Source organism: Salvelinus sp. IW2-2015, linkage group LG4q.1:29 (assembly GCF_002910315.2).
Source record: "Salvelinus sp. IW2-2015 linkage group LG4q.1:29, ASM291031v2, whole genome shotgun sequence".
Lineage (NCBI taxonomy): Eukaryota > Metazoa > Chordata > Actinopteri > Salmoniformes > Salmonidae > Salvelinus > Salvelinus sp. IW2-2015.
The window spans coordinates 6336641-6357248 of NC_036842.1; the positions used below are offsets into that span (position 1 = coordinate 6336641).

At 44.4% G+C, this 20608-nt stretch overlaps 1 protein-coding gene and 1 long non-coding RNA gene across 2 annotated transcripts in view; both read right to left on the reverse strand.

Moving 5' to 3' along the window:
• Positions 1 to 3127: 3127 nt before the first annotated feature.
• On the reverse strand, positions 3128 to 7502 carry LOC111961309 (growth arrest-specific protein 1). The gene has a single exon (XM_023983481.2). The coding sequence runs from the start codon at positions 6933 to 6935 to the stop codon at positions 6138 to 6140; it is 798 nt and encodes a 265-aa protein (XP_023839249.1). The 5' UTR covers positions 6936 to 7502; the 3' UTR covers positions 3128 to 6137.
• Positions 3128 to 20608, reverse strand: part of LOC139025634 (uncharacterized) — a 226818-nt gene continuing 209337 nt past the window's right edge. Inside the window, exon 2 of the long non-coding RNA XR_011477239.1 lies at positions 3128 to 4140. This is a non-coding gene — a long non-coding RNA (uncharacterized lncRNA). The remainder of the gene's footprint in view (positions 4141 to 20608) is intronic.

The window sequence follows — 20608 nt, forward strand, 5'->3', positions numbered from 1 at the left end:
AACTATTGCGTACCTCTATTCGTCTTCTCTGGCCCAGTACGCAGGAGGGAGAGGCAGGAATGAGGAATCAATCAGGGCGCCCCGCTGAGCGCCCAACATCCAGAGTTCCAGAGATCCCTGGCTTAGGAGAAGTTACCTGATTGGCCGGGGTGAATAGCCCCCTTCTTTACCCGTGTTCAAAATGGCACTCTATTCCCTATCTAGTGCACTACTTTTAACCAGAGCCCTCTCCTATTCCCTATGTAGTGAAAGTAGTGCAGTACATAGGCAATAGGGCGCCATTTGGGACATAAACTGTGTGTCAGCATCATCATTCAGAGAGGTCTGAACTCAACACATTGAACCCCCCCCCCCACCCCACCCCACTCCCTCTACAGACCCCAGTCCGTCACTCCTCAAACTCCCACCCTTCCCATACACTTAACAACCATAAATCAGCCCATCCCCCGCTGTAACCCCCCCCCCCCCCTCACCTCTCCTAAAGCTCAGGGTGAACCAGGCAGCGCCCTCCCTAACCCCCCTATAGCCTCCACATACCTCAGTTGGCCGCTGCGGTGGGGTTTTACGTACTCAGTTTGTCTGTGGGTGAGTTTGTTTATTCTCTGGTCAGTCCTGAGAGGTTTAAGTAGTCAAGACGACTGGCAGACACCCCGTCCACAAGACGTGGCGTGGTTTAATACAGTCATGACAAGCAAATATGTGTCAATGAAAGAGGAAAAGCAGTGGTAGAAAAAGTACTAAATTGTCATACTTGAGTAAAAGTAAAGATGCCTTAATAGAAAATGACTCAAGTAAAAGTGAAAGACCCAGTAAAATACTACTAGATTAAAAGTCKAAAAGTATTTGGTTTACATATACTTAAGTATCAAAAGTAAATGTAATTGCTAAAATATACTTAAGTGTCAAAAGTAAAAGTATAAATGATTTAAAATTCATTATATTAAGCAAGCAAGACAGCACCATTTTCTTTTTCTTCTTTTTATTTACAGTGCTCCAACACTGAGACATCATTTACAAATGAAGCATTTGTGTTTAGTGAATCCATCAGATCAGAGGCAATAGGGATGACCGGGGATGTTCTCTTGGGTAAGTGACCAGGGATGTTCTCTTGGTAAGTGTGTGAATTGGACCATTTTCCTGTCCTTTTGGGTGTTTGGGAAAATGTATGGAGTAAAAATATTTTTATTTTATTTAGGATTGTAGTGAAGTAAAAGTATTAAAAAATATAAACAGTAAAGTACAGATAACAACAAAAAAACCCGACTTAATTAGTACTTTAAAGTATTTTTACACCACTGAGGAAAAGTTACCCCTAAGATCTTGCATTTAAACAAATATACTGGAGCATGTTTGTACAGTATATTTAGAAGACCTTACACACTTGCTTTATACTTTAAAGTTCAATTTCAAATCAGCATGTTTCGAAGATAGGCTGACTGTTTACACATGACTAGGAAATCAACCTTCTCTTTGAGAGCAACTTAAATCTTACCTTTCCCACTCTTTTTTCTTTTTTTTCTCTCCATCTCGCTTCACATGAGGCACAAGGAAGTCTAACTGGATTAGAGACAGTTTCCCTTTTTTCAAAGGCCGGTGAACTCCGAAAGGACTTGACGTGACAGAATCAATGTGGCAGCTTGGAATTTTGAAAACTTTTGGGAAGAGTTTCACAGAGGCTTAAAAGAGAAAGAGAGTAATTTAATTACTGACCATTGTGGGCAGTTCATTGAGTAGCCTACACATGCTACGAAAACAACATGGAAAATAGTTCAGGGGCCGCAAATGTTATTCTCATATCACAACTTTATAACACATATCTCATATAATATGATCCTTTTTGCTACACACGCAATGCACCTTATTTATCTGATACTTATTTCCTGACTCCAGTTTACATAGATTAAATGTACCGTTTGTATATGTACAGTATGTTTGCCACACCTACAAATGCTATGTCAACTGAGAGAACATTCTAGAAGACTTCACAGGGGGATATGTGGCCAGTATGCTCAGGGGTATGTTAGTCATGATTGTTCCAAGAAGCATCTCAACCATAAGTCATCTCATCGCCTTAATTGCGTCTAGATCGGAATGTCCACTAATGTAAGACTATTAGTCTGCTTCTGCGTGTGTGTGTGTGTGTGTGTATGAACATCTGAGTGTATGTGTGTGTGTGTGTATATGCGTACATGCCCATATGTGTGTATGCAGGAGTATCAAGCGCTTGTGTGTGTTTGTCTGTGTGTGTAGCAGGGTTACTAGGAGTAGGGGGTTGCAAAAACAGCACTTTGAGTTATGATGAGGCTACTTTAATGAGGTACTGTGTCCCGCAGCGCCGTCCCCCGTCCGGCTCTAGCCTCTCCTCTGTTTCAGCATGATGGGAAAAAAATAACTCGCTTATTTTCCTCCGGTGCCAAAAGTTAATTGAAAACATTTCAGGGGAAAGTATGGTTTTTGGGGGCCCCATATGACTCTCGTTCCTTCATTATCCCCAGCAACAATAAAGAGGCATTACAATTATTAATGGTTGGAACMCAGGCCTGCTCTCTTAAAGCGGCAGTACCCTCTTTTGTGACGGCTAACAAAGGCCCATAAATGCATTCGCCACATCACCGTGACAGAGCTGCAGGGTTTCCACAGTTTGCATATTTTTCTTTTCTATATTCAGTGGGAAGGAAACCGATAGCAATTGAAGCACAATACATCATTGGTTCTATTTAGGACTGCAGTCTATTTGAATGTGCACTCCAGTAACAATCAAAATGTTAAGTGAATCAAAGTGTTGAGTGGTTATATAGATCAGCTAACTGTTTTACGTTAGCATCAGTGGCAAATGTTTATGAAGCTAGGTATCTGCTATGCAGCTTTAAAATGTGTTAGCCGTAATAGGCTATCATAATTGTAATTCTGATCATAAACTACTATCTCAAGTGTTCCTAAGACTGCATTTATAAAGCACTAATAATAAAACATGTATCATGTGCTGTAAAAACTGTTCTCAGACTCCTTTAAACCAGTATCAAATAGTTTGTTAACCTGATTATATAGCATATTTGATTMATGTGTGCTGTACCTAATACATGTCTGATCATAAAGACATTTACTCATATACATCATAAACATCAGGCCTTATAAGTGTATTGTTTAATAGCTGACAAATAATAGCTATTAACCTGTATAAACAGCTTGTAAGCACACCTTCAAATAAAGCCAAGTGATCGTCACCTAACGTTAAGCATTGGAGGCATCACATAGAGAAAGAGAGATACAACGTTGACAGAAGTTTCTCAAGTCCTTCCAAGAATCCCCTATCTGCAGTAGCGGTCTCTGTCTCTCCCCAAGCTCCCCCCATCCTCCCCGAGGAGATGCTGTCAGAGAGAAAGCGAGTGAATGAAGTGCCTGCACATTGTGCCGCTCCCACCATTGTGTGTTTTACATTTCCATGACAGTGGTGCCACTCGACTTCTCCTCCATTCACTGGGCCGGACGGCCCTTGTCCTCCTCCAGAGAGAAACAACATGGCTGCCATCATTGCTCTCAAGTCCCTCTTGTGACAAGAGTTGAAGGAGAGGATGATGTCYCCTCGCTCTTTTTCTGTCTCTCGGTGGTGCCAAAAGAGAAAACAAATGTGACACACAAATGAAATGGTTTCCTTAGTGGTGGTGGGTTAGGCTACAAACGTCTACAAGTAGACCTGGGTCTATAACCAGCCATTTAACTTCTGTTCAGGATGATAAATAATAATAGTGAAGTTGAAGCGAAAGTGTTTTAAGAAAGAAAAACACTTCTACTTTGTTACACATACATAGCAACGGCCGGTAGCTAACACACGCCACACACAGCAACAGCAGTCCAATCAGAGTGCATTTGTAATGGCTACTTAAGTGTCCATTCATCCGGACACAGCTTTCCTTTCCCCCCCCCCTCTCCTCTCTGTGTGAAGACTTCTAACAAACACACGGGGTGAGGATAAATAAACTGGCGAGGCCCTTCTTGGCTCCATTTGAGCAGCAATCCCCAGGAGATGGGGGGGCCTTTATTCCTTATGTTTAAACAGTCTTCCAGCATTAACAGTTTATGCCTTCAGCAAACATTGATGTTTACAAGGTCAAGTGTATATCGATCCGACGAAGAGCTTTTCTTTTACTCGACGCTTTATTTGCTCTAGGATTTAGGCGACATTCAGTAGCTCAGATCGACCGATCGTTTGTAATGAGGGGATTTTGTGATAGTAGAAAGGATTGGTACAGCTGTCAAAAGACTTGAGAGACACGGTACTGAAATAGCCTGCTGCCCAGTGCCCATATGGTCACTGAAGGCACAGTGAAGAGTGAAACAATCAAGACTCATATAGCACTTTAAAGGGTCAATCCCCAGTTGAAACAATAACAATGCCTACTCCCGTCCACTGCTTCTGTAAAAAGCTGAAAGAATGGGGCTGGAGAAATGTGCCCACTCTCATATTCACGGACAGAGCTACGAACGCAAGGAGCGATCGTCCATGATATCAAATGTATAGTTTTAACCATGTTTTGAGGCTGTACAGTGTTTCTTTACATTTACTTTGTTCACAAACATTGGGTGTTGACAGTAGAACTAAGCCCATGAGGCATTTATAAGCTATATTCTTCAAGAATCAAAATGGGTGCATCATTTACAAGTCCAAAAATGGATGTAGCAAAACATGGTTTTGCTACATCCAAACGTGGTCCCGTGTGGCTCAGTTGGTAGAGCATGGCGCTTGCAACGCCAGGGTTGTGGGTTCATTCCCCACGGGGGGACCAGGATGAATATGTATGAACTTTCCAATTTGTAAGTCGCTCTGGATAAGAGCGTCAGCTAAATGACTTAAATGTAAAATGGTTAAAACTATTATTTTGATATCATGGATGGCCAGTCCCTGCGTCCATAGCTCCGTCTACGAATTTGAGAGTCTTTACATTTCTCCAGCCCCATCCCTCAGCTTTTTACCGAAACAGGTGAGGAGTATGCATTGTTATTGTCTCAACTGCTGATTGCTGCTTTAAAGCAAGACTTAGATTGTTATATTTCCCTATAGTGGTGAAATAACCTGCTACCCAGTGCCCACACGGCCACCTAAGGAAGAGTGAAGAGTGAAACAATCAAGAGTCACTTTAAGCAAGAAGACTTATATTTTCACCTCTGTGGACACAACAGAATATACATCAGTCACCGTGAAGCATTTCACGTCATTTCTATACAGTGCAAATCTCTTCTTAGCAGTAATAAACAAATATCTCTGGAAACAAAATCAATATCATACAATAAACTGTACAATTTAACTTTACAGATTTTGACATATAAAAATAATCTCCCTTAAAAACTTTTTGAAAACTTGACATTGATACTGAGTTTAAGGAAACGTGTGTGACGTGATTAAGGCTAGTAATGTAGGCTAACCAACCAATCAAACTATTGTCAGGTGCTTGCATCAAATGCATTATCCACTGACTAGAATTGAAATGACATCTTAATTACACGTATGCCCATGTCTGTTGTCTAGCTCATAAGAAAAGAAGAACCCTTGATTAGTCTCTCCACATTACGACGAAGTAACTACGAAGAGAACGCTTTAAATCCTGCCGTTTTCATTATTGTCTCGAAACAGCGGTATAGCAGCGTACTCTAAGTCACTTGTCTCTCCACATAAAAAAAAAAAAATGTTGTGTCAAACTTCTAGAATTTTTTTTGACTATTTTGTGATGATAGGCAATAGCTGACGAGATAGGTGTTTAACATTCAAGGGTTGGTTCAAATATTACATAGCCTAGAGGTGCACAGCTGTCTGGAAATTAATCTATAAACCTTTTAGATTCACACCCCCAAAAAATGATACATTTGAAATATAAAAGTATTTACCTAAATGACTGACCCATAGCATATCAGCACAGAGACAGAGTGAGACAGAGACCAGACGGAATGTTGAGAAGAAGCCCCATGAAGGTAGAWAGCAGAGCAAAGACCATCAAATCCGTCGTACACAAAACGTATATGCTAAAGCAGGTGTGCTGGTGTTACAACTTTCATGAGCTATTATGTCCGTGTCAACATTTCACAGGCCTCTCTTTCTCAAACAACTTTCCCAACAGCTGAATCAACTGGGGTAGGCTGCCCCATCAGATAAGATTCATTAGAACCAAAATGGTGGCCACAGAGGCAGTCCATACAACACCCTGACAGGCGGATCTGGAAGAAAAACTTTTGTTTTCCACATATATATAATCCTCCATCTCGTCATAATCATCTTCAGAGTCGTCCTCTGAATCAGAAAACCCGCTGCCCGCGTATCTGTCCATAKRGTCAAAGCAAAAGTTTTTCATACTAACTTTGACGTACTCGCATATGGTCCTCTCTGTGCCATCACAAACACAAGTATCAAGTTGTTGTGCTTTGGGTATATTGCGCATGTTGGCAATCACCCTCCTGCAGTCGTCCGAACATCGCTCCCCTCCGAAAAGTTTACGGCAGTGAAACAAATAGTCGCGCATTGCCGAGCTGCATTGGGAGTCTCTCTCRCATTGCCGCCGGGCTTCGGTGCAGCCCATGTTGCTTGTCCGAGGCAGGCACGGCTCTATGGCGCGTTTGGTGCTCCGGCAGACGGGGTCCGAGGCGCAGTCACAGTCCTCCAGAGACGGGCCGGTCTCGGTTAGATTCAGCTGGATAAGGGACGAGATGCAGTGGCTGGGACACTTCTTCCTATCCCCGTTGATAACAGGCGCACAGGCGTAAAGGTATTGGTCATATGCGTAGTGGCACTCAGACTCTCCATGACACTTCATGATGGCTTGCCAACAGATGAGCCGACGACCATGAGTAGGGGACGCGATGCAGAGACAGCCGAACAGGACAAACGCGCAGCATAAATACAAWGTTGATCTCCCAGTCCACTTTATAAACCCGGCAAAACTTGCCATTTCGATGTAGACTGATCCAAACAAGACTTCAACATATGGATTTGTGTAGCGGTATCTACATTAAATATATGTCAAAAAATAGTCAAGCAAATCCATTCCCTCGCATTCAGGCGGCTCCACTGGAGAATGAACGAGGTTCAGCAAATTATTTGCCGTGATACGCCCAAGGTGTGAAAACCGCACATCGCTTGCAATTTGTTAGATTGTCACTTGATACACTCACAATAAAAGTTAAAAGGCACAAATTAACTCTCCACTTATCTTCACAACAGTAGCGGCTTCACGAGAACTCTTCAACTTCTGCGTCCCATTGCTTTGTGCCGCACTCACAAATGAAGCCGCAAGAAGAGACGTTTTCGTCGTTTTACCTTTCAGAAATACAAACTCCGTTCCGGGTAAAGTGTTATGGTGTATCCACTCATGTAGCATGCATTCGGTGCCTTCTTCAGCTTTAAAATGATGTAAAGGAATGAGGAATGCGATGTAAACGATACGCCCCATAGAATAGTTACGACTGTTGAGTGTCTTTCGCGTTCTCCCCACTGGTTCCTCCGCATCCCTTGACAAGTGCCCTATTGGTCAAATTCGTTTTTGTGATTTTCTACTTGGTTCAGGGGCAGTGACGTGAAAGTTGAAACGTGACCAATGAATGAGCAGGGGAAAAATGGATAATACATTTTAATACTATATATATAACTTCTGAACTGAACTGCTTTAACTTCCTATGAGTGTTTTCTTTATTTMATCTCCCAATTCTAGCTATTGTCAATTATTTCCCACACATTATTCAAACTTGATATATTACATTAAAAACATAGGAAACATGAAGATACTGTTTAGGCCCGATATATATATTGAAAGAAGACATAAAGAGCTAGTCTAAGAGAAGTATACCATTCATCACATCAGGAAAGGAGCCTAACCTATGGTTCAACTACCAGTGAAACAAAACAGTCCTTCTAAAAGCGGCGAATCAAATCAAATCATATTGTATTGGTCACATACACATGGTTAGCAGATGTTATTGCGAGTGTAGCGAAGTTCTTCTAGTTCCGACAGGGCAGTAACATCGAACAAGTAATCTAACAATCCCACAACAACTACCTAATACACACAAATCTAAGTAAAKGGATGAAATAAGAATATATACATATGAATATATGGAGGAGCGATGACCGGTGTCTTTAGAAGCACGGTGTCTTTAGAAACGCTGTGGTTGTGTTGACTAACTCCACGTAGAGAGAGGCTGATTGTATCCCAAATGGCACCCTATTTTCTATGAAGTACACTATTTCGGACCAGGGCACAATGGGCCCTGGTCAAAAATAGTGCACTACATACAGAATAGGGWGCCMATTGGGAYACAWCCCTCTGAGGACAGCTGCTATAACAGATGCTGCTCCTCTTCACCCCTTCCCTTACACYCTCCACGCAACATAAGTGAGTATTTACACAAGCCTTAAGGGCCTTCCCATGTTACAGCACACGCGTGAATTCCACAAGGCACCACATGGACATGCCAATAAAGACATGACAGCCAGGGAGGACAGGAGGGTGAAGAAAAGTGAAGAGCCAGAGCTGTACACAGAGCAGTGAAAAAGAGAAGTTTAACCTTCTTTCACTTCATGAAACAAACACCTCAATTATCTTGCGCATATATACTCAGCTGTTCACCTCTTAAAGACAGCTCTTCTTTTTGATAACATTATTTCCTCGTTGTTGATGGTGCATCAAAAGACCGTACAGGCCCGGGAGAGTGAAAATGATCAACGGGGGCACAGTATCAAAGCACATAAACAAACATGCTGCCAGTGAGTGACTGAGTGAGTGGTCAAAGCCAGAGCCACTGTGTCTGAGTACGAGTGAAATGTGATAATTGAGTGATAGACTAAATGCGTCCATAGGTGTTAGCGAATCACCATAAATCACAGAGGCTGTGTCTGAAACGGCACCATTTGAACAAGGCCCAGAAGAAAAAKAAAGTGTGTGTATGGCCGTCTGTGTTTCCTCTGTCCCCTTCAGCCGTCGCCAGCCGCCTCAGTGCCCCTGTGACCTGTAAGACCCCGTCCCYCCGTCCAGACCAGAGGCCAGGCCAGAAGGCCAGCAGTCAGACAGAACCAGACAGAAACCAGAGGGAACCACTCAGTCACTGTGATACCCCTGCCCCCCTGACCCCCTGTCAAATCAATCTGCTCTGACCACAAAGATCTGGCAGCTGTCTGGAGACCCCAGGACCCTCTACCCCAATTACTGAGATTAGAGAGTATTCAAGCCTGGCACAGGCAGAGCAGAATAGGAAATCCCACCCCTGACTCCTCGAGTCTCCCCCTCTCTCATACCCCTCAACTCTCTCCTTCCTCCTCTCTCTCCCTCTCCCCTCTCTCCCTCTATGTGTCCCTCTCTCCTCTCTCCCTCTCTGTCTCTTTCTTCCTCTCTCCCTCTCTCCCTGTCTCTCTTTCCCTTTATCTTCTACAAATTACCCCCATATCACCCTAGCAGCCCCAGCCACACCAGCTGGCATACCAGAGCAACAGGCCTGCAGGAGAGTCATCTTACAGTCACATCAAAGACGAGGTCATCTGAAAAACGTGACATCCTCCAACTGGCGAATCACTCAAGGGTGTCCACTATACCCTCCAAGAGGGTGACGTCATGCCATATTAGCCTTGAGTGTCTACTTGTAGATGAATTAAAGCTTATTAATTGGGCCAAATGGGCATACGGTTTAGCCAGGGGAAGGGGGCAGAAAACGATTTTACTGCATGTTAGCGTATTGTTGTTGTTTGTAGGAGCGAGGATGAGAGGTAAGGTTTTGTACACTCCAATGACATGATTACATTTGTTTTCTATTTTAGAAAATAGTTCCAACGACATTCCATATGACCTTTTTCTCAAACCAATCATTCTCTCCTCCTAATCGAAAGCTGCATGCCTTAAAACACAGCAGTCATGTCATACACACCATATACCCAGTTGGTGTGAAAGTGTTGTTTTGGCTGTTTGAGCTCTTGTGTGGCTTACCCCCATCCTGCTGATCAAAGACACAAGGATATAGCATGCTGGGGGGACCCCACTGTACGCTGCAGTTTAATATGAGCTGGTCTGTTCAAGGAAAACAGATGGATGGATCCCAAAGAATACACATGTTAATACACACTTCAATATGAGTGTTGTACATGTTTCACTCCACCTCTGAATCAATGACCTTCTTCTACGTGGCCTCTGGTTAAATGTAATGCACTATGTAAGGGAATAGGTGCCATTTCAACGTGTGCAATTTCAAACGCAGCCATGGCGAGTTATAATCATTCACTCCAACAAATGGCTACGTTTTCCACATGACTGAAATATTACATTGCACTCATACACTATCTTCCTTGAATTGTGTGAATTTTTTCGAAGAACACTAAAGTAAGAAGTCTTCACACGCGGTGTTCCTGACCGCGTTTCACTTTTACGGGAAGAGATCATAACACATAGCAGAAATCCCATCAGCGTTGGACTGAGGCCAGGCACGAACAAGGCCCGGATTCACTGAAGCCAGTGTGCCTGTGTGTGTGTGATAGAGCAGGCAGCTGCTTTCCCCCCCTCTATGGACCCCTCAATTACTATCTCCAGTACGTTACTGTCTGACATTCTTCACTCTTATACCTTACTCTTTTTTTCCAGACTGTTTCATTGGGAGAAAACCTAGGATATTGAGGATAATGGCAGTTTTCAAGATAATGTATCCCAGGTTTCTTCCTTCAACTGTTAAAAGTTCACTATCCTCCATATTTATACCTTACTATGTTTTCTGCTCGTTTCTTTGGAAAAACCTTTGAGATTGAGGATAGTGTGTGATAATATATGTATCCCTTCTGAACATTATCTCCTTCAACTGTTAAAATATCCCTGGCTGACTATCCTATCCTTCYACATTTGTTTGGAAGGAGTTTTTCTCCGGTAAGTTGAGCGTCCTGTACATGCGGTTGCTCGTGGCGACTCGTGTATAATAACGATTCCAGAATTGGAATGTGGTTCTCAAGAATAGATGCAGAAATACTCATGCAAAGACAGACATGCTCTTCACTGTGTCTCCACTGCTGTCAGAAGTCATTACATACAAGCGGCCGTGCCAGAATCCCTCACTGAGCTCTGCATTCAAGTTCTTCCAACCCCGGAGAGAGAGGGAGAGAGAGAGAGGAGGGTGAGAGAGAGAGAGAGAGGATGGTGAGGGAGAAAGAGGGGGGGGAGAGAGCGAGAGAGAGAGAAAGGGGAGAGAGGGAGAGAGCGAGTGGAAGGTAGGGAGAGGGGGAAGAAGGCCAATATTAAAAAGTTGCCAAATGTTTTTTTTCCCTGCTTTTATTTAAGCTCTCTCCTTCGTTGCTAATAGAAACTGCAATAAAAAAGATCTCGATCTGGCTGATTTCAATTTCCTCCTTTAAAAATAGCGTAATCATTAACATTAATAATGATGACATGAGTATAAGGGTGTCTTTGTAAAATCAGAACATTTAAATTAATCAATGACTTATGATTTCTTGTTCAGACATGTGGCTTTGATTGTATTTTAGGGGGAGAGAGAAGAAGAGAGGGAGACAGAAAGAGAGAGAGAGATAGATGGGGAGGGAGAGAGGGAAAAGGAGAAAGAATGAAGGAGAGCGGTATAGGGAGGTAAACAGGGAGACAGATAGAGCAAGAAATAGGGCGGGAGAGAGACAGAGAGGGGGAAACAGACACCGAGAGGGGGAAACAGACACCGAGAGTGGGAAACAGAGACCGAGAGTGGGAAACAGAGACCGAGAGTGGGAAACAGACACCGAGAGTGGGAAACAGAGACCGAGAGTGGGAAACAGAGACCGAGAGTGGGAAACAGAGACCGAGAGGGGGAAACAGACACAGAGAGGGGGAAACAGACACAGAGAGGGGGAAACAGAGGCAGAGAGGGGGAAACAGAGGCAGAGAGGGGGAAACAGAGGCAGAGAGGGGGAAACAGAGACAGAGAGGGCGAAAGAGAGAGGATAGCAAAAGGTATAATGAGGGAGAGAGAGAACAACAAAGTGAAAGAGAGAGGTAGAGTATAGGGTAGAGAGGGACTGTGTGTGAGACGGTAAGCCGACATTTTAAGTCAGAGAGAGTAACAGCTCTTCTCCTGGCTCAAGGTGCAGGCCAGGTATGATGTCATATCTCCTCTCTCTCCACAGGCCCAGGAGGGACCAGGGTTCTGGACAGCATCCTAGGCTTCTCTCCACACACACACACATGTGCACACACACACATGAGCGCACACACACACACACACACAGACAGACACACACACACACACACACACACACACACACACACACTCCCATTCCCTCCCGGACTCCGTGCTCTTATCGTTGGGCTCAGGAGATTGTTCCGGGCCAGGCCGGCACCACATGTTCGCACACTGAGTGGATCCCTCAGGCGAGTGAGGAGAGGAAGCACCGGTCTGGGACAGAGAGAGAGTGAGTCAGGCTTTGAACCTCACAACAGAACAGAGTTAGCTGCTATGTAAGTTCACATACCGGTCAGAGCCAACAACAGCTCTATAGCCAGGAGCATCAACATGTGGAACCACCACAACTTCTACAGAGAAGTTTTCACAACCTTGAGTGTGTTTGTTAACTGCTTTGCCTCAGAGTACACCATGTAAGGATACCCCCTGGTTCGGAAACACCAAAGTAGCTAATTTCATTCTATTCTATTCTCACGGTGCGTTCTGAAGCTAAACAGATTACAAACTACCTCAGCCCAACTAGTCATTTATTTTCAACCCCACTCATCTTGGTTTCCTGTAAACAAAGCGTACATGGGCCAAGGTCTCATTGTCTCTGAAGGAATTAACCAGAAGAGATCAGCACGCACCCCTGGAGACAGAGGCACTGAGAGGGAGACAGAAGGGCTTTTGGAAAAACAATAACTATGAAAATCATCACATTATCATTCTGGAAGGACCCTGCCCAGCAGGAAACCAGGGGGGCTGTGGAACAGGTTGGAGAGAGAGGAAAGTTGAGCTCCAGAGCCAGACATACAGTATCAAGAGAGCCAGGCAGCCAGGCCCTGCTTTAGCCATTACCTAGCGCCTCGACAGGAGGAGACGGGGGAGGGGATGGGAGATGGGGGAGGTTGAAGGTTGGAGACTTATGGTATGTGGAGTGAATTGTGGTTTTAACCTTTTACTGCAGTGGGCTAAATCAGGGTCACACAGAGTGATTCTTGGTAGTCTTAAACAAATCTACTTTGAAACAAAAGTATACACCTCACACACATGGATTTGGGCTTAAAAMAAGAAGACACCTGTACCATGTCAGATATAGAGTTGAAATGTATTACAATTTTGAGTTTGCATCTCAATATTACACTTCATGTACACATCACAGAAGACTGAAATATAACAAAACCGTTTGACATAGAAACACCGGATTTTCGTCGTAAAAAAAAAAGTTATTAATTATGAAATTATGAAACATGTTAATAGCATTCCCCCATGAGGCCAAAGAGGGTGCGCTTTTGGTCATTGACTGCAGGAAAGGGCTATAGCAAGAATGAAAACACAGAGGTAGACTCGGATGACATGACAATCACCTGCTTGTGAAAAGAACGTAAGTGTCTGTCTGTCAGCTGAATTTACATTTCAATTTTAGTGCGTTTCAGCTGAGACAGGGAGGACATGACATGCTTATGACAGGCTATAACCTGCCATGCTGATGAAGTACACCAGGTCAGCTATAGTACCACTGTATATCAGGCTGACAATGCATCAAAAGCAAGTAAACCACTAAGACCTACTCTGTAACTGCATATGTCTACTCTCTGTCTCTGTGAGGCCCTGTTAGAGGCTAGAGGCCTTTCCTTTTCAACACACAAGGACAACAACCAGACAGAATACCCCGGAGGCTAGACCTAGTTCTTAGAGTATTAATTCACAGGAAGGTCTCCATTTCAAGAGAAAAATACATGGGGGGGAAGGAGGAAGGGAGAAAGGCATAAGTGAAAGACTTGGGGAGAAAGAGGGAGGGAGGGAGGGAGAGGGGTTTAAGAGAAAGACATGAGGGAGAGAGAGAGGGAGGAAGGGAGAGGGGCTTAAGAGAAAGACATGAGAGAGCGAAAGAGTGAGGAAGCGAGAAGGGAGGCTCAAGGTTTTTTGGAAATGTGACCTTCCCTCCCTCTCCTTGTCTGAGATCTCGTATCTCACTGTCAGGAAATACCTGTCCAGGACAAGATAGGCTGACAGGATTCTGACACAGAGGGACCATTGTTCCTCCTGTGAGGGCCATCGAGGGCAATGTGAAAGGGGGAAAGTCACAGCCCACGACACAGGACCAAATAGTACCCTACTGACCAAATCTGAGCCAGAGAAGAAGAAGGAGTCGCACTCAACACCCACACTGTACATTAAAAGACTGTGACTCATTCAGTCATTGAGGACAATAAAGAAGAAGTCTAAAATCCCAAGTGGTTGGTTAGGGTTATTGTGTGGACTGAGGAAAAATCAGCAGCCAAAAGGGATCTATAAAAGAAAGATCTGAGATCCTCAAACATCACAGGAGTCATTTGTAATAGCACAGAACTTTGATCAGTGCTACTGTATTCTCAACGAGCATAAATACAGTCAGTCCTCCTGATCACACACTCTCCTTTTCACTGTGGCACACTGGCTCTTCAGATGAGGGTGTAATGACTGTTTATGCTAACCACATGGTTTAGACTTAGGGAGCGCTGAGGATGCTGCCAGAGGATATGGGTTTGGATGTCAAAGACCACTGCACCGCATACCCCACTGTGTGTTTGAGTAGCTAGCTAGTCATCCTATGGATACTTTGGTTCATACAAACGACAGACACATGAGAAGCACACACACTAAAATGGGAGGTAAATCACTGTCACGGTGGTGGATCTGATTTAGCAGCCATTAATGAGAATCTGTTTCTCTACAGAAGTCCTTGGAAACTGTATTTGGGCGTCAAATAATGTTTAAAGCTGTTATTTGACATTGGTTTAGTTCTTTTAATTCTGGTCATTCTGATAGACCACAGAGACTTTCTTAGCCTGCTCATTTGTTAAGATAGATTCTGTCAGGGCTTGGCAGTGGAGGCCAGGGTGTGACTGTATTGAGGGTGGGACCATTAGACTATCTGGCTGTGTTTGTGAGAGGTCATTGCACACACACACACATGGCGACATGATATGGGCGAGTTTCACATCCACTACACACACATGCATGCACACACACACACACACACACACACACACACACACACACACACACACACACACACACACACACCACACACACACACACCACAACACACAACACACACACACACACACACAAAAACACACACACAACACACACCACACACCCACACACACACACACACACACACACACACACACACACACACACACACACACACACACTAATGATGCACGGTTGACTCATAACCCGCAGTCCCCGCGGTTATATCTGTGGGGCAGTGGGTTTAGGGTCATGAAATATTGTGTGGAGAGGGGCGGATGGGCGGGCGGGTTGGATAAAGAGAAAACGATACCTTAAAAAATACATAAATGTATAATTCTTGTGCAATTTATATCTATAAGCTGCATTGTGGTTCTTCTTTCATTATTTGAGGCTATTTGGCATTAGTGCACAAGCCTAAGCTTTAGGGCCTAACTGTACACGCGCCAAATAGCCTACATGCCAATCGCTAAGTTAATGTCCACGGAGGCAAAAAGGACCATGTTGGAGTTTCATTCAATAAGAGTTGAAAATAAAGAGTTAGGCTTGGATGCATAGCAGGCCACAGTTCCCTTGACGTGCCACAGGCCTAATTGTATTCCCCATCTTGTGACTGTCAAATCTGTATAGCACCTCACAATCATCACACATAATATAGCCGCCACTGCTATCATCCTCTTTTACCACAATCTTTCCCAAACATTACTTTTCTGGCCCTCCCTTCTCTTTATTTTCAACTATCCATGTCGCATCTTTTCTATTATTGAATTAAACTATAGATATATTTTATATTTGAGATTCTTCAAATCGCCACCCTTTGCTTTGATGACAGCTTTGCACACTCTTGGCATTCTCTCAACCASCTACATGAGGTAGTCACCTGGAATGCATTGCAATTAACAGGTGTGCTGATTCAGAGGAGTTGGGTTAAATGCGGAAGACACATTTCAGTTGAATACATTCAGTTGGACAACTGACTAGGTATCCCCCTTTCCCTTGTTAAAAGTTAATATGTGGAATTTATTTCCTTCTTAATGCGTTTTTTYCCATATTGACTGACCATGTCTTAAAGTAATGATGGACTGTTGTTTCTCTTTGCTTATTTGAGCTGTTCTTGCCATAATATGGACTAGGTATTTTACCAAGTAGGGCTATTATCTGTATACACCCCTACCTTGTCACAACACAACTGATTGGCTCAAACGCATTAGGGAAAGAAATTCCACATATTAACTTTTAACAAGGCATACCTGTTAATTGCAATGCATTCCATGAGCTTCATACCTCATGAAGCTGGTTGAGAGAATGCCAAGAGTGCGCAAAGCTGTCATCAAGGCAAAGGGTGGCTATTTGAAGAAACTCAAATATAAAATATATTTTGATCTGTTTAACATTTTTTGGTTACTACATGATTCCATATGTGTTATTTCATAGTGTAGAAAATAGTAAAAACAAAGAAAAATTATTGAACGACTAGGTTCTAAAACGTTTGACCAGTAGTGTACATTTATGGATTTTTTAAGGTAGTGTTTTTCTCTTTATTCAACCATCCCACGCCCAACCGCCCTTCATCCACACAATATTTCATGACCCTAAATCTGCCCGCCCCTCAGATATAACTGTGGGGACTGCAGGTTATGAGTCAATGCGCACATCCCTAAGACACACACACAGACGGACAGACACACACACACCTGATTGCTCAGTGTACCCAGGGTTGGGTAGGGAGCAGAACGTTAGCATCTGGGACCTCAATTCCAGGGTGCATAGCGTAGTGTAACCCTATCCCCCCTGCTCACACAAACACACACACACACACAAACACACACACATACACACACCCACTTACACACACTGGAGTGAGCAGGTCCTGAGGGCTTGGCCATCCGCCAGCCTTGTATGGGCCTCATGCTAAGCCATGTCTTTAAGGCGTAGCCATTGTTTCAGAGAGAGAGAGAGGGGAGAGAGAAAGGGAGAGAGTGAGAGCGAAAGAGAGAGAGAGAGAGAAAGAGAGAGAGAGAGAAAGAGCGTGAGAGAGAGAGAGAGAGAGAGAGAGAGAAATAAAGAAAGAAAGAAAGAGATAGATGGAGAGAGAGAGAACACACAGCGAAAAATTAGATGTGACCAAGGGCTTTCCTGACATCCGCCTTAGTAATCGGAGTGCCGAGAGAAAGCACTGCTGCTGTTGGAATAACAGACACAGGACATACCGTTGTTCCCGCCCATATCATCATCATGAAGCCAGCCAGCCCCCGCTATAACCCAGCACACACATACAGGCACACACAAACCGCGGGCGCGCATGCATGCATAGACAGACAGACAGACAGACACAGCCCCAACAGTATGCCGTTTTGGTGTCCTCCCTGTCTCAGTATGTTTGGCATCAAGTCTCCTTATGTTCAGCATAAGTCCTGTTATGTTGTGGACGCTCAAGTACGTCTTTCCCTTCTCTGGAAATACCCTATTGTCTGTCGGATAATGCTTGGCTTGTTCAACCAGACAGTTGTCAAAAGTGTGAAGGTCAGTCAAGTGTCATGGGTAGCTACTGTCTTTCTCTACTGTCCTGACAACATACACTGGTGTAAGCAGTGTGCCCCTAAGCCCCCGACTTTATCCCTACAACGGTCTATCATATAGGTTAGCAAGCAGTGCATTGTCAAAGCAAAGCCAAGCAAAGCACTTCAACAGTAAATTATTGGATGCTGTGAATTTTACGAACACTGCCTGAGGAAAAGGAACGTTGCTGGCCGGGTTGTGATGTGTTGCAGCCTGTTTAACAATGTAAAATCATTGTTATGGCCATTGTTAAGATGGAGCCGGTGAAGAAGGCTGATGTTTTACGTGTTCCTATCCAATTGTGTTTTTTGTTTGTTTCTTTGCATTGTTTGTATCTTATTTTTTAACTTATTTTGTACATAATGTTGCTGCTACCGTCTCTTATGACAGAAAAATWACTTCTGGACATCAGAACTGCGATTACTCACCACGGACTGGCAGAATCCTTTTTTTCCTTTAACGAGTCTGATGAGCCAAACGTGAATGACATACTGCTTTCCCGGGAACAGGCCTAGATCCCCCGTCATTTGCATGAAGAGGAGGTGGAGAAAAAGGGCCCGGAGGGCGGGCTGCCTTCTGAGAATTCGTAGGTGATTGAATAAATCCCCACTGCCTTCCATTCTGCTTKCAAACGTGCAATCTTTGGAAAATAAAATCGATGACCTACGCGGTCGATGACCTACCAACGGGACATTCAAAACTGTAATATCTTATGCTTCAAGGAGTCGTGGCTGAACGACGACATTATCAACATACAGCTGGCTGGCTATATGCTGTATCGGCAGGATAGAACAGCGGAGTCTGGTAAGACAAGGGGCGGCGGACTATGTATTTTTGTAAATAACAGTTGGTGCACGATATCTAAGGAAGTCTTGAGGTTTTGCTCGCCTGAGGTAGAGTATCTCATGATAAGCTGTACAGTAGACAACACTATATACCTAGAGAGCTTTCATCTGTATTTTTCGTAGCTGTCTATACCACCACAGACTGAGGCTGGCACTAAGACCACACTCAATGAGCTGTATTCCACCATTAGCAAACAGGAAAGTGCTCACCCAAAGGCGGCCTCCTAGTGGCCGGGGACTTTAATGCAGGGAAACTTAAATCCATTTTACCAAATTTCTATCAGCATGTTAAATGTGCAACCAGAGGGAAAAAACTCTGGACCACCTTTACTCCACACACAGAGACKCATACAAAGCTCTCCCTCGACCTCCGTTTGGCAAATCTGAGCATAATTCTATCCTCCTAATTCCTGCTTATAAGCAAAAATTTATGCAGGAAGCCCCAGTGACTCGATCAATAAAAAAGTGGTCAGATGAAGCAGATGCTAAGCTACAGGACTGTTTTGCTTGCACAGACTGGAATGTGTTCCGGGATTCCTCCGATGACATTGAGAAAGAAGTACACCACATCAGTCAATGGCTTCATCAATAAGTGCGTTGATGACGTCGTCCCCACAGTGACTGTACGTACATACCCCAACCAGAAGCCATGAATTACAGGCAACATCCGCACTGAGCTAAAGGCTAGAGCTGCCGCTTTCAAGGAGCGGGACTCTAWCCCGGAAGCTTATAAGAAATCCCGCTATGCCCTCTGACGAACCATCAAACAGGCAAGCATCAATACAGGACTAAGATCGAATCGTACTACACCAGCTCTGACGCTCGTCGGATGTTGCAGGGCTTGTAAACCATTAAAGACTACAAAGGGAAGCACAGCTGAGAGCTGCCCAGGGACACGAGCCTACCAGACGAGCTAAACTAGTTCTATGCTTGCTTCGAGGCAAATAACACATGCATGAGAGCACCAGCTGTTCCGGAGGACTGTGTGATCACGCTCTTCGCAGCCGATGTGAGTAAGACCTTTAAATAGGTCAACATTCACAAGGCCGCAGGGCCAGACGAATTACCAGGATGTGTACTCCGAGCATGCGCTGACCAACTGGCAAGTGTCTTCACAGACATTTTCAACCTCTCCCTGTCTGAGTCTGTAATACCAACATGTTTTAAGCAGACCACCATAGTCCCTGTGCCCAAGAACATTAAGGTAACCTGCCTAAATGACTACCGACCTGTAGCACTCACGTCTGTAGCCATGAAGTGCTTTGAAAGGCTGGTCATGGATCACATCAACACCATTATCCCAGAAATCCGAGACCCACTCCAATTTGCATACCGCCCCAACAGATCCACAGATGATGCAATCTCTATTGCACTCCACACTGCCCTTTCCCACCTGGACAAAAGGAATACCTATGTGAGAATGCTATTCATTGACTACAGCTCAGCGTTCAACACCATAGTGCCCTCAAATCTCATCAATAAGCTAAGGACCCTGGGACTAAACACCTCCCTCTGCAACCGGATCCTGTACTTCCTGACGGGCCGCCCCTAAGTGGTAAGGGTAGGTAACAACACATCCGCCACGATGATCCTCAACACAGGGGCCCCTCAGGGGTGCGTGCTCAGTCCCCTCCTGTACTCCCTGTTCACTCATGACTGCATGGCCAGCACGGCACCATCATTAAGTTTGCCGATGACACAACAGTGGTAGGCCTGATCACTGACAACGATGAAACAGCCTATAGGGGGGAGGTCAGAGACCTGGCCATGTGGTGCCAGGACAACAACCTCTCCCTCAACGTGATCAAGACAAAGGAGATGATTGTGGACCACAGGAAAAAGAGGACCGAGCACGCCCCCACTCTCATCGACGGGGCTGCAGTGGAGCAGGTTGAGAGCTTCAAGTTCCTTGGTGTCCACATCACCAACAAACTAACATGGTCCAAGCACACCAAGACAGTCATGAAGAGGGCACGACAAAACCTATTGGCATGGGTCCTCAGATCCTCAAAAGGTTCTACAGC